Here is a 12,357-nt window from a genome sequence, read left to right as displayed (position 1 = left end):
GTGTGTCTTTTACTGCAGCAGAAGATGGGATGGAGCTCAATCAGGAAACATTCGAGGCACAAAAGTAAACAAAGGGATGGATAATCCTTCTGCTAACTGAAACTCAATTATCAGCTCTCGGGAGAGATAACGCCGTGCAGCGAAACTCGCCCGGGTGAGTTCACCGTCAGTAGAAAAAGAGACGAGACGAGAGGACTAGGATTAAATATCTGCTCCTATGAATAATAATAACAACATGGCTTTAATTTAGCCAAAATAAAAAATCTTATACTTTATTTTTCCCTTTGTTGTGAAGAACATGTTGTCTCTTGAGTTTAATGAGTAGAACAGAACTCAGTAATTGAATTGGACTGAATAAGATCGCAACCGAGTCGAGAGCCAAAATATCAGATTTATTCTGTTTGTTACAAATTAAATAATTAATAAAATGATCGGTTTGAGTGTACAAATGCAGAAGCAAGAACAAATCTTTCCTATAAAATCAAACATTTACTTTGAGTTGATATTTAATTTAGATAAATCAACATTATCTTTAATCATTTCATGCACTGAATCATAAAATAGCTGAAAGTCAAAATCACAATAAACCCTCATAAACTACTGGACATGTCTGCTTTAATAATAATGTGTATTTAAATGTCCTGAATGAAACAAAAATAATTATGCTCTGTCCGATTGCAAATGTAGGTTTAATTTATATAGAATTGTTCATCCTTTCTGAGGAAATGACCCATTTTCTCAGGTCAGTAAACAGTTTGTTCACAAATTGTTGACTATATTGATAGTTTCATATCTTCAGTACTGCAAAATAGTCAAAATAATAGTTAAGTATGTGATAAACTGTGAGGATTTTGTACTTTATTTGAGATTTTCTGTGATTCTTGTGTTCAGATTACTTGTGTTTCTGTGTCCCCTGTGTTTTGCTGTTTGCTCTTGCCCCACCTGTTCATTTCTTCTCCAGGTGTTTGTCTTTATGTTTATTAGTGTTACCTTTATATTTCTGTGTCCTGTTGTCATTTTCTTGTCCATGCATTATGCACTCTTCATTTGCTCCCTCCTGTTTCCCAGAGTTTTCCTTTTGTACATACCTTTACTGCCACATCAACATATTGATTTTGTAAATTAATCAGTTTTCTTATTTTACCTTCGATCTCCTGTTGAGTTTTGTCTGCATCTTGGGTTTTACTCCGTCAAACATGATTCAAATCAGGTGCAACTACCTTGTAATTTTAAATGTCATGAACAACCTTGAAAATTTCCAACTACATTTTTTTCTTGTTTGATATCTGACTTTAGGAATGTGGCAAACTATATCCATAATAGTGGATGTCTCAAGAGTTAAGCTCATGATTGGTGAAGGGACTTTTAGTTCAACCACAGTCTGACACACTTATCTAGCATAGTGTACACATTTTCATGCTTTGTTATTATTCCAATATAGCTGCTAGAAATGAGTCAAACTAGCAACTGTGATAAAATAAAAGCACTTGAAGGAAATGATCAGTGTTTTCTGGAAGGAAATAAATAATCTAGCCTCAATTTAAATCTAACTGTGCAGTTTATATTTTTTGCCTGCTTGAATAGTAGAGAAATATAATTTAGTCAAGACACAATGTTTCCTTTAGGACATTTTTATAATTTCTTGTGGTTATTTTTTTCTTCATATTGCTTCTTAACACTTCTATATATTGACTATTTGCTTGGTGTTGCTGGGAACCAAAACATGCAGTCAGTCTGCCAAAGACATGTAAAACTAATAAATTATGATGCCAGAAGGATTCAGTAGATCTAGGATGAGAAATTTTGAGAGTTAGATGCACAATACAGCTCAAACCAGGTTGAGTTCAGTTTCCCAGGTTGAATAACATGACCTAATAATGAGTGTTCAGCTGATAAGGAAACCCTATTAATTTATTGCAGCCACCCCTTGTCAGTTTGTGCTTCGAGGAATTTAGAAAATATATTAGAGAGCGACTTACTCATTAATAACAGGATCCTGTTGCTTTAGCCAGGTTTTTGGAAAAAACAAAATAAAGGTTTTTGTTTGCTTAATAACTTTGTCCATAATTTTAATGAGACTATCAACAACCTGGAACTCAATGCCCGGAAGACAGTGGAGATGATTGTGGATTTCAGGAAAGCCACAGCTCCTCTGCCCCCCCTCACCTGTAATGATACCTCCATCACCACTGCGAACTCTTATCGGTTCCTCGGCACCACCATCACCCAGGACCTCAAGTGGGAGCCGACCATCAGCTCCCTCATCAAGAAGGCCCAGCAGAGACTGTACTTCCTGCGACAGCTGAAGAAGGCCAAGCTGCCGGCCAAGCTGATGGTGCAGTTCTACACGGCCATCATCGAGTCCATCCTCAGCTCCTCCATCACGGTGTGGTACGCCGGGGCCACTGCCAGGGACAGACTCAGACTGCAGCGCGTTGTGCGCTCAGCTGAGAAGGTGATCGGCTGCAGCCTTCCATCCCTCCACAACCTGTACGTCTCCAGGACTGTGAGGCGAGCAGGTCGGATCACAGCTGACCCTGCTCACCCTGCACACGGACTGTTTGAACCACTCCCCTCAGGCAGGAGACTTCGGTCCATTCGGACCAGAACCTCCCGCCATAAGAACAGTTTCTTCCCCTCTGCTGTTGGACTCCTGAACACTCATGTTACCTCATAATTTCTGCTTTGGTCACATTACATCTGTATTATAATTGAATACTCCATCTGTACTGTTTTCTAAGCTTTTTTTTTTATTGTTTTCTATTGTATGGGTGTACACATGTTTTATGTTATGTTTTTCATTTTTACTTTATTTATGGGTGTACACATGTTTTATGTTATGTTTTTCATTTTTACTTTATGGGTCTACACATGTTTTATGTTATGTTTTTCATTTTTACTTTATGGGTGTACACATGTTTTATGTTATGTTTTCATTTTTACTTTATTTTACACATTACTATTCACACCTTTATGTCGAAGCAAATTCCTAGTTTGTGAACCTCGTTCATTGACATGGCAATAATAAACTGATTCTGATTCTATCACTACTGGGTCCCACAAGGCTCTATTCTTGGACCTCTTCTGTTTTCACTGTGTCCTCTCCCCTTGGGGTCTTACCTGAGGAAACATGGTCTTTTGTTTCATTGCTATGCTGATATAATCCCATTTCAGAGACCCTCATCTTCAAGGCTATAAAAATTTATATATTAAAGGCAATGTTATCAGAAAATGAAGGAGATGAGTAGTTATCTAAAATACCACTTTAACTAAGACCGGAGAGATCTGGAGAATTCTAGATTGACACCACAAATACATCAAGAGAAGAGATATGGTAAATTGCCAAATGTTTCTGTATATATGAATGTTTTTATTAATTCGGTGATTCAGGACAAGATAGGGATTCAAATATGTCTAAACCGAGATAAACAAGACGCCATAAATTAAGCCTTATCAGAGGTGTCAGTAAATTGTAATGTTCTACTTTAACTGAAAAGGGAAAAAAGATTAAAGTCCCAATCAAAGTTTATAATACTGGACAAAACATTGATAGATTTTATTTATATTATTTTGAAAATGAACTTTATTTTGGTATTGAATCAAACCTGAAAGTATGTTTATCAATGTAGCTGTTTTTATTATTCTCCCCTAGAGATATGGGAGAAGATTTGTGATTTTCGTGTTTTTTAGTTTTTATGTTTTCATTTGTTGGAGGTTGCTATAGCTCAGAGGTCAGTGTCCAGGTTTGTAATCCTAAAGCTACAGGTTCAAGACCAGGTTGTGATGGGGAGGACATCCAGCCTAAAACTATTGCCTTACCTTTGGATCAAGTTTGTTTGCTGTGGCAACCCCAAAGAAGAGAACACCTAAAAGAGCTCTGTGTAGTCTTTTATTGGTTCGAAGTCTCCATAAACTTAAATTTTACAAACTCTTCAAAACAAAAATATTGCCTGCTTCATTTAGAAGCTAAAGATATTGCAAAAGTACAAGGGGCCACAGTTAAATATCTATAAAGTATATTCTTAGTCATTTTTAGTTTGTCATTAACTAGAGATTTGCTGTGTGACCCAGTGGAGATTGCACACATCTCATCACTTAAAATTGGAGCATCAGGTTTTAGTCATGACAATAAACTAAACAAAAAATTTAAAATAAAAACAATTGAAAACAAGAGCGCTCACATTTAAAATAAGATGTTTTTTTTCTTTATCGCCCCATTCCTTCTTTAAACCCAGTCACACTCAGTGCCCCAACACAAACACTTCTTGCACACACATCCTTTGTGAAGCTTGTTTGTGCATCTCAAATGGTTGCATGTGAGGATCTGTCAGCCACCTAACAAGGTCTGCCTTGGCCAATCATTACCTACTGCCTGCAATAAAACCAGCACGCCCAGAGCTACCATGGGCAAAAGGTCAATCCTTAAAGACATTCATTTGAAAAATGCACTAAAAAACACCACCAACACCCAGGTTATAAAAGAAGTCAGTGCTCAGAAGGCACCTGATTGGCTTGCTCTGACAGGTGAAGCCATCTACTGTAGGAGGGTCAGTGCTCTTGGTGACAAAATGATACAAAAGTTTATGGACGCACTGAAAGCAGCAGTTCCTTGGAAAACGTTTGAGCTGGCACACACGCGTTGCGTTTGTAGAGGGAGCTTTTTTCAATTCATTAACTGGCAAAGTGGTTCAATTTCCAAAAGAAGACTCACCTGTTGGAGCGAGGAGTCAGCAAAGCGTAGTTTGAAGGACAAAGAAGGTGTGCTGGTATTGGGTAAAAATTAAAAGCTGAAAGAACAAAGGAGGACTGGAAGAAAGAAAAACTTGCTTTCTGAGGTGGAACAGACAGAAGCTACAGAATGGGCTCGTTTGGACTTGAGCTGGCCGGCATTAGTCTGGCGGTGCTGGGTTGGATGCTGAGTATCGTCAGCTGTGCCCTGCCGATGTGGAGGGTTTCAGCCTTCATTGGCGCCAACATTGTCACAGCTCAGGTGTACTGGGAAGGTCTTTGGATGAGCTGTGTGTTTCAGAGCACAGGGCAGATGCAGTGTAAAGTCTATGACTCCATGTTGGCTCTTCCTCAAGACCTGCAGGCCGCCAGGGCACTCACTGTCGTCGCCATTGTCGTGGGAGCGGTGGCGCTCCTCATTTCCATGACAGGAGCCAAGTGCACTAACTGCATCGAAGAAGAGGGAGTCAAAGCCAAGGTGATGATCTCGTCTGGTGCAGGGTTCATTGCAGCAGCTCTGGCACAGATTGTACCCGTTTCCTGGTCAGCACACACCATCATCATGGAGTTCTACAGTCCAGTCGTCCCCTCTGGGCAGAAGATGGAGATTGGCGCTGCGCTGTATCTGGGATGGGCCGCCGCAGGTTTGCTTTTGGTTGGTGGGGCCATTCTCTGCTGCAGTTGCCCTCCGCAGGAAGAGAAAACCTTGAGGTACAGCGTAAACCCTCAGAGTCGAATGGGATACTCAGCTGCTCCGAGGTCCACGGCTCAAAGCTCCTACAACAGAAAAGACTACGTGTGAGGGAAAAGGACTAAAGACAGATTAGGAAGAATCATAACTTTTATTATGTGTCCTTTAATACCTGTATCCTGATCATCTGTACATTGTCATGAAATTTATACGGAGGTGAACATTTAAAACACAAAACAAAAGTAAGATGCTCACGAGATGGAGCAACATTTCTGTGTGTTTTGTAGAAGTCTAGGATCAGACATGCGTGTACTGTACGTGTTTTTAACACCGATGGGAAGATTTTCACAGTTGGTTGATGAATTTCTTTACACGTTGTTGTAAAGTCGGCACAGAAACTTAGAAAAAAAATGTCATAAAGTTAAAAAAAATAAACAAAGCAAATGAATGTGGTTCGTTGTCAAAGCTCAGCAAAGATTTGCATCCCAACAACTTAGTAACAGATCCCAGCCTTTAGCTGGACGGAGTTCACTTCAGGCTCGGAAGGCAAAGCCAAAATAGCAGAATGTGCCATAAAACAAAGAGGGAAGCTGTGTAAAATTAATATTTGTTTAGAGTGATACGTATGTGAGGGATTTCATTTACGATTTTACTTTTGATGGTGTTGTGTTCAGATTTTTTTGAAGTATACACGTCTCGTGTATTTTGTTTCATTGTATACTGTTTGTATTAAAATTGGCAAATCTACTGAAAGTTCAATTGAATGTGTGTGATACATATATGACTGCAAGTGTTTTGTTTTTAGATCTTCTCGTGATGATTTGTGCCACTTTTATAATAAATTAATGAAGATTTCAAATGTGAAATGTGCTACCAAGAGGCGTTTTGGTTTGAAAAAGTTCAACAGTTCTCGCTCTCACAAGTTTTGAATCAGTTTCGTTCTGTTCAGTCTACAAAAAAAGGCAAGAGGCGGGGCACACCTTGGACAGGTCTCCTGTCCATCACTGTGCTGACACAGGGACACACACTCACACAGTTTAACCTAACAGCAATGTTCTTGGACAACGAGAGACAATCTGGAGACTTGGAAGAAAAAAAAAATCACACACATGTTCAGGGAGAACATGAAAATGTATAAGATATTACATTTATGATAAAAGGTTAATCTATATGTAGCTTTGAAAAACAATAAATACCCATGAGCAATAGAAGTATCAATATTAGCCTGTTGCTTTTAGAGCATCAACATCTTTTAGAATTAGAACACACTTTGATTATCTAAAAAATAATAAGTAAACCCCCTTTGCCGTGAACTTTTACTATGTTGCACAAATTCTACTCTGGAAAACAGAAAAATAATTTGGGGATAAGGGTACAGCATGAAAAACAAGTTAATGAAGCTTCAACATATGTTCCTTTTATTAACAACCTGATTAAAAAAGTGTGTGTGAGGCTTCAATGACGAGCTAATGGAATTTAATGTGTTGAAAAAGTTATTTCTGTTCATCCTGATGCATGCTCAATAATCCAGGTAGAAAAATCTAAAAAAGTTAAGCTTGGTCCTCTGGACATTCAAAAAACAAAACAACACACAAAATCACACACACACACAAAAAAATGTAGAAATGTTTCGTCTTTCATCCAAAAGACTTCTTCAGTCAGACTGAAGAAGTCTTTTGGATGAAAAACAAAAGTTTCAACAATTTTTGGGTGGGATTTTTTTTGTGTGTGCATTTTTGTGTGTGCGTGTTTTTTGTTTGTTTGTTTGTTTAATGTACAGAGGACCAGACTTAACTTTTTAGATTATTTCTGTTCACATTCCAATGAACTATTTCCTATTTTGAATAGTCAGATGATTTCAGCTGTTACTGCAACAGGACAGATAAATGGACATGATTTATGTCCCTTTCATTAACACTGAACAACATTCTGTCACTCATGGGACATTAATTCAATTCAATTCAGTTTATTTATATAGCGCCAAATCACAACAAAGTTGTCTCAGGGCACTTTACAGAAACATTCACATACATAAAAGCCAATTAGTAAAGTTCTCTTTCTAAGGAATCCAGCAGACAAGTTGAATCTTGGCATTACAAATTAGGTAAATGTTTGAGACTTAAAGTTAAACGAATGTCCACAGATTTAATACAGTATCAGTGCATTAAAACCGTTTGATTCCACCACCATTTAAACACATTTAATTCTATTTAAATAAAAATCAAAATAGCCTTTTTATGAAAAACCACATAAAGCTTTTTTTTTTCATTATTTTAAATAGAAATATAATCTATAAATACCTTGTAACTAACTGTTTAATATATGTCTTAGTGCTTGTAGTCACATGTCTGTTATGTAAGTCGAGTCCTCTGGGATTTATAGATGAATTGGTAACAATTTAGTATAAGGTACACAAAATTGGATTAACTGCTAGGGAACACCAAGAGAACAAATCAGGAGTTAGTGGTTACTTAACCAGTACTTACTGGGGAACACACAACCAAACTTAATTAGGGAACTACTGGTTAGTTACCTTGTAAATAAAGAGGAGCTACCCAAGAACTAATAAGTAGTTACTAAGGAAACCAAAGATGAACAAATCAGGAGCTAATGGGTATTTAACAAGTACGTAAACAGGGAAACACAGCCATGCCTTATTAGGGGACTACTGGTTTGTTACCACAGGAACAAACCAGTAAGTAATGGTCAGGTAGTGATTAAGTAATGATTTGTTCCTCAAGAAGTACTTAGTATGATGCTTCACTACATCAGTGAACAAAATAATAGCCAGGCAATGATTTGGTATCAGTAACTGATAGTCAGACATAGTTAAGATGACACCAGTACAAGATTATGAAATTACTAATGTCTTTCATCGATAGGTTTACAAAAGAGAAAATCCAATAAAATCAGTAATCACTAGGAAAAAGCTTTGTAGAGAGTGGTGAAGGCTGCACAGAAGTCTGTTGGAGTCAGCCTCCCCACCATCACAGACATCTACACCTCCAGATGCAGGAAGAGGGCCACCTGCATCATGAAGGACTCCACTCACCCAGCACACACACTTTTTGCCCCGCCCCCCTCAGGAAGGAAGTTAAGGAGCATTAAGTGTAGAACCACTAGACTGAGGAACAGCTTCTACCCTGAGGCTGTTAGACTCATGAATCTCTAACCAGAATAATCACTGTGAAAAATCTCATCATGTTGCTGCTGATCTGTTTCATGTTGCTGCTGATCTGTTTCATGTTGCTGCTGATCTGTTTCATGTTGATGTGTTAATTCGTGCTCATCTGCTCACACAGACTCATGTTCATGATGCTGTTTGGCACATTGTTTTTATGCTATTAGTGCTTAGTGTATATTTAGTTGATATTTTTCTTAGTTCATATCTTAGATCTCATTGCTGTTTTTCTTTTACAAAGTATATTTTATTGTTCGATGTAACTGGGACCCAGAGTAAATAATCTCGTTCCACCATATGCACTACATGTGGTGTGTATGACAATAAAGAAACTCTGACTCTCTGACTTCAGATCGCTGGTTCACTTCTCTATCCTTTACAAAACACCGGAGTTTGACTCAGATCTTTTCAGTCAGTGTATTATGAAATTCTTTATCAAAAGGGCTCGTGAAACGGTCGGCACAGATATTCAGACCAGAAGGAAAAATAAAACACAGAGGAGGCTGTCACTGCTAGGAGTAATAAGTGTCATTTATTAACCTGCCACAGAAAACAGCCAAGCAAAAAACATGTACACTCTTAACACACAAATTGATATGAAAGAACTTCTCACCGTGACACTGGCCGGGAAGTCGTTTTCGACCCAGGTAAAGAAGAATCACATCAAAATGGCGCATGGCATCAGCGCGTGCTGATCCACACCGGACTTCCAACTCTCTGTTGTCCGTCACATTTCTTATAAAGGCTTCCCTGACCGGATCGCGTGAGAGCAGATCAAAGCAAGTTTTGATGGTTGCCAGGAGAACAGATTTAATTAAATCTGTTTTTCCCTCATCAAAGCAGTCTGTGCAACAGAGCGATGGTTTCATAAAACATGTCCTTCAAAACCTGGGTCACTGTAACCTGAAGATTGGGCCCAATCTTCTGGTTAGAGCATCCCCAGAGAACTTTAATTACTCCAAAACACATCTGCAGCACAGGAATGACTGAATAAGCAGATAAGCTGCATCAAAAGTGAGTATAAGTGTGTTTAAATAAGTGTAATATAGGTATAGATTGACATAAAAAGCATTAAAATAATCATTTCTATATCATTCCACCCTTGCTTTTATGGCAATAATAAGTAACACACACAAAATGTATATGTTTGAATAGGCATAAAGGCAACTTAACACCTTATAAAACATTTTTTTTATATCAGTCAGCCACTAAAAAGATCAATTATCTGCTTTGATTTCATTTGAAGTTTTAATTTGCTTTATACAAACATAAGAATCGTTCATCACAGAATCATCCACAACAGTAAAAACAAATTATTTGGACAAACAGAAATGTTTCTTGAGTGTTGAGTTTTCTTGGAAGTGATTTTACTGACGCCTATTCCCTACGTCAGCCAGGAGTCACTAGCAGAAATTGCACAGAGGCTAAAATTTTTCTGAGAATGTTTTGCTGGGGCCAGCCTTTGATGAAAGAAATACACAAATTATTAATCCATCTATTATCTTGGGGGGACAATAAAGCCCAGCACAGATTATACAAAAGCTTTATAGGTAAATAGTCTATACTTTAATACTTGCTGCTGTTTCGTTTTCCAACAACATGTCACTCCTCCGTCAATTTGCTTTCTTGCAGGGCCTGAATTACCCATACCTTGAGTGACATGACAGTCCTGCATCAAAGCACATGAGGGGGGGAGGAGCAGTGTGGCTGCACGCTCCCCACAGCAGGGTTGCCAGATGGGAAATATGGATGTATCGTACCAGAGACTTAAAATTATCGTATTTTGAGGAAAATTATTGTACACACCCAGTTTTCATTTTAAAGTGTTTCAGATATATCTCCTTCTGCACATGACTATAAACAGTGAATATTATAGCTTATAATGTGCCTTTATCTTTAAATAATCTAACAATCGGTTGAAAAAGACGTCTCCTGTAGAACAGTGCCTCTAGTGGTGTGGAGTGCAGGATGAGCTGCCACCTGCACTGAAATACAATATCAGTCACTGACTGTGGTTATTATGTTTATTTTTTTGTATATTTGTTGTGTAATACACCTTGCTAACATTCTTTTGTTCATTTGTTTATAGTTATGTTCATTTTTGTTATAAGTAAACTTTGAAAACTAAAATTTGTCAGATTAAATTGTCTTCTGCAGGCTGCTGTTGAATCATCATCAGGGCCCTGTCCCATAAATGTTTCTAGTGTACTTAGGTTTTTTTTTCTCCTATTTTTAACTGCTGTTATTCTCCTTTTAGCTCCTAATGTTCTGTTGCTGTTAGCTACCGTTCTATGTTTTTGTTCTACTTTTCTGCTGCATTTAGCTTTTAGCTTGTTTTGCGATGCTTTTAGCTTGTGCTTTGCCCATTTCAGCTAGCATTAAAGCATTGCACTTATATTTTTGTAATGTGGCAGTGAGGACTTATGATTTGATGTTTCAAAGTTTTATAGGTTTATGTTGCTGATAAACGTATAAAATGTCTTCTGAGGATCAGTAAAGTCTTACCGTCTTACCGTTGTAGTCTAAATATTGCATTAGTATTCACATAATACACTTTGTATTTATCCAAAAAAGTTCAATCTGGTCCTCTGGACATTCAAAATGTCCAGAGGACCAGATTTTTACCTGAATTATTGAGCATGCATCAGGATACTTTGTATTTATATTTCAAATCTCCACATGACCAAGTAAAACTTGTAAAAAGTAAGTGTAAAGTAGAAAAACAATCCAGACAGGTACATTACTGTGCAGCAAAACTGTCTGAAAGTGCTTGAAAACATATTTTTAATGTAGGTGAATTAACCATTTAAACCTATTTAATTATTTAAAATAATTTTTTCATTATATCAGTTTACTGACATTTATTTCACAATTAAAATTTCTCTTAATTAGCAGTTTAATGCCGACTGTAGTACAGGTCTAAAGGCCATGATGACAGAAAACAAACTTTAGTTCATGTTGTTACACAAACACAAAAGAGGCTCATGATGAGACAACAAACAGCCTTTATGTTCTTCAGCTGTGGAGTTTGTTTTTGTGTCGACGTATAAAGCTCTGACAGATAACTTTAGCTCCACTCTGCCAATGTAAAGACGTTTTGCAGTGTGAGATTATGTATATGACCCAAAAACTGACTGATTGCCATTTAGGGACACATTTTTTATTCATATAAAAAGATCGGACTTTGCTTAAGGCAGAGTAATAATAAAATAATTAGACTCGTGTGGGTTTCGTTTTTACAACGGAGCATTAGGTCCACGCTAAGAAAAAAACATTACATTACGAGGAAAAAAGTCATAAAATTACGAGAATAAACTCGTAATACGGTCCTTTTACTGCAGTAGTAAGATTGCTCTTTGTGTTGGAGTTCTGGTTATATTACGAGTTTATTCTCATAATATTAAGACTTTATTCTTGTATTATTTCTACTTTATTCTCCTAGTACTACCAGTACCAATAGTACTATGACTTTATTATCATATTATTTTGACTTAATTCTTGTAATACTACAAATTTATTCTCGTAATATTACGACTTTATTTTTGTACGACTTTAGTCTCGTAACACGACTTTATTCTCATTCGTAATGGGGTTTTTTCTCTTAGTGTGGCCCTAAAGCTTCAGCGTACATTTTACATCCTTGCATTTAATTGTAATCTGCTTTTAAGACACTACATCTGCAGCCTGTTTTCTGCATTAAATTATAGATTTAGTTTATATATATATATAGAAACACCATATACGGGACACTCATATA

General features: G+C 37.3%; 1 protein-coding gene across 1 annotated transcript; it reads left to right on the top strand.

Moving 5' to 3' along the window:
* The first annotated feature begins 4,597 nt into the window (after positions 1-4,597).
* cldn3d (claudin 3d) lies at positions 4,598-6,177 on the top strand. The gene has a single exon (XM_037687928.1). It carries the CDS (start codon positions 4,859-4,861, stop codon positions 5,528-5,530), a length of 672 nt encoding a protein of 223 aa, XP_037543856.1. The 5' UTR covers positions 4,598-4,858; the 3' UTR covers positions 5,531-6,177.
* The last annotated feature ends 6,180 nt before the right edge of the window (positions 6,178-12,357 follow it).

Source organism: Nematolebias whitei, chromosome 14 (assembly GCF_014905685.2).
Source record: "Nematolebias whitei isolate Nwh7 chromosome 14, NemWhi1, whole genome shotgun sequence".
Taxonomy (NCBI): Eukaryota; Metazoa; Chordata; class Actinopteri; order Cyprinodontiformes; family Rivulidae; genus Nematolebias; species Nematolebias whitei.
Note: the sequence above shows the minus strand (reverse complement) of the source record. Positions and strands in the feature narration are given on the sequence as shown.

What these genes read in the sequence shown, in the direction of transcription:
- cldn3d (XM_037687928.1), top strand. Translation starts at nt 4,859, where the DNA reads ATGGGCTCGTTTGGACTTGAGCTGGCCGGCATTAGTCTGGCGGTGCTG.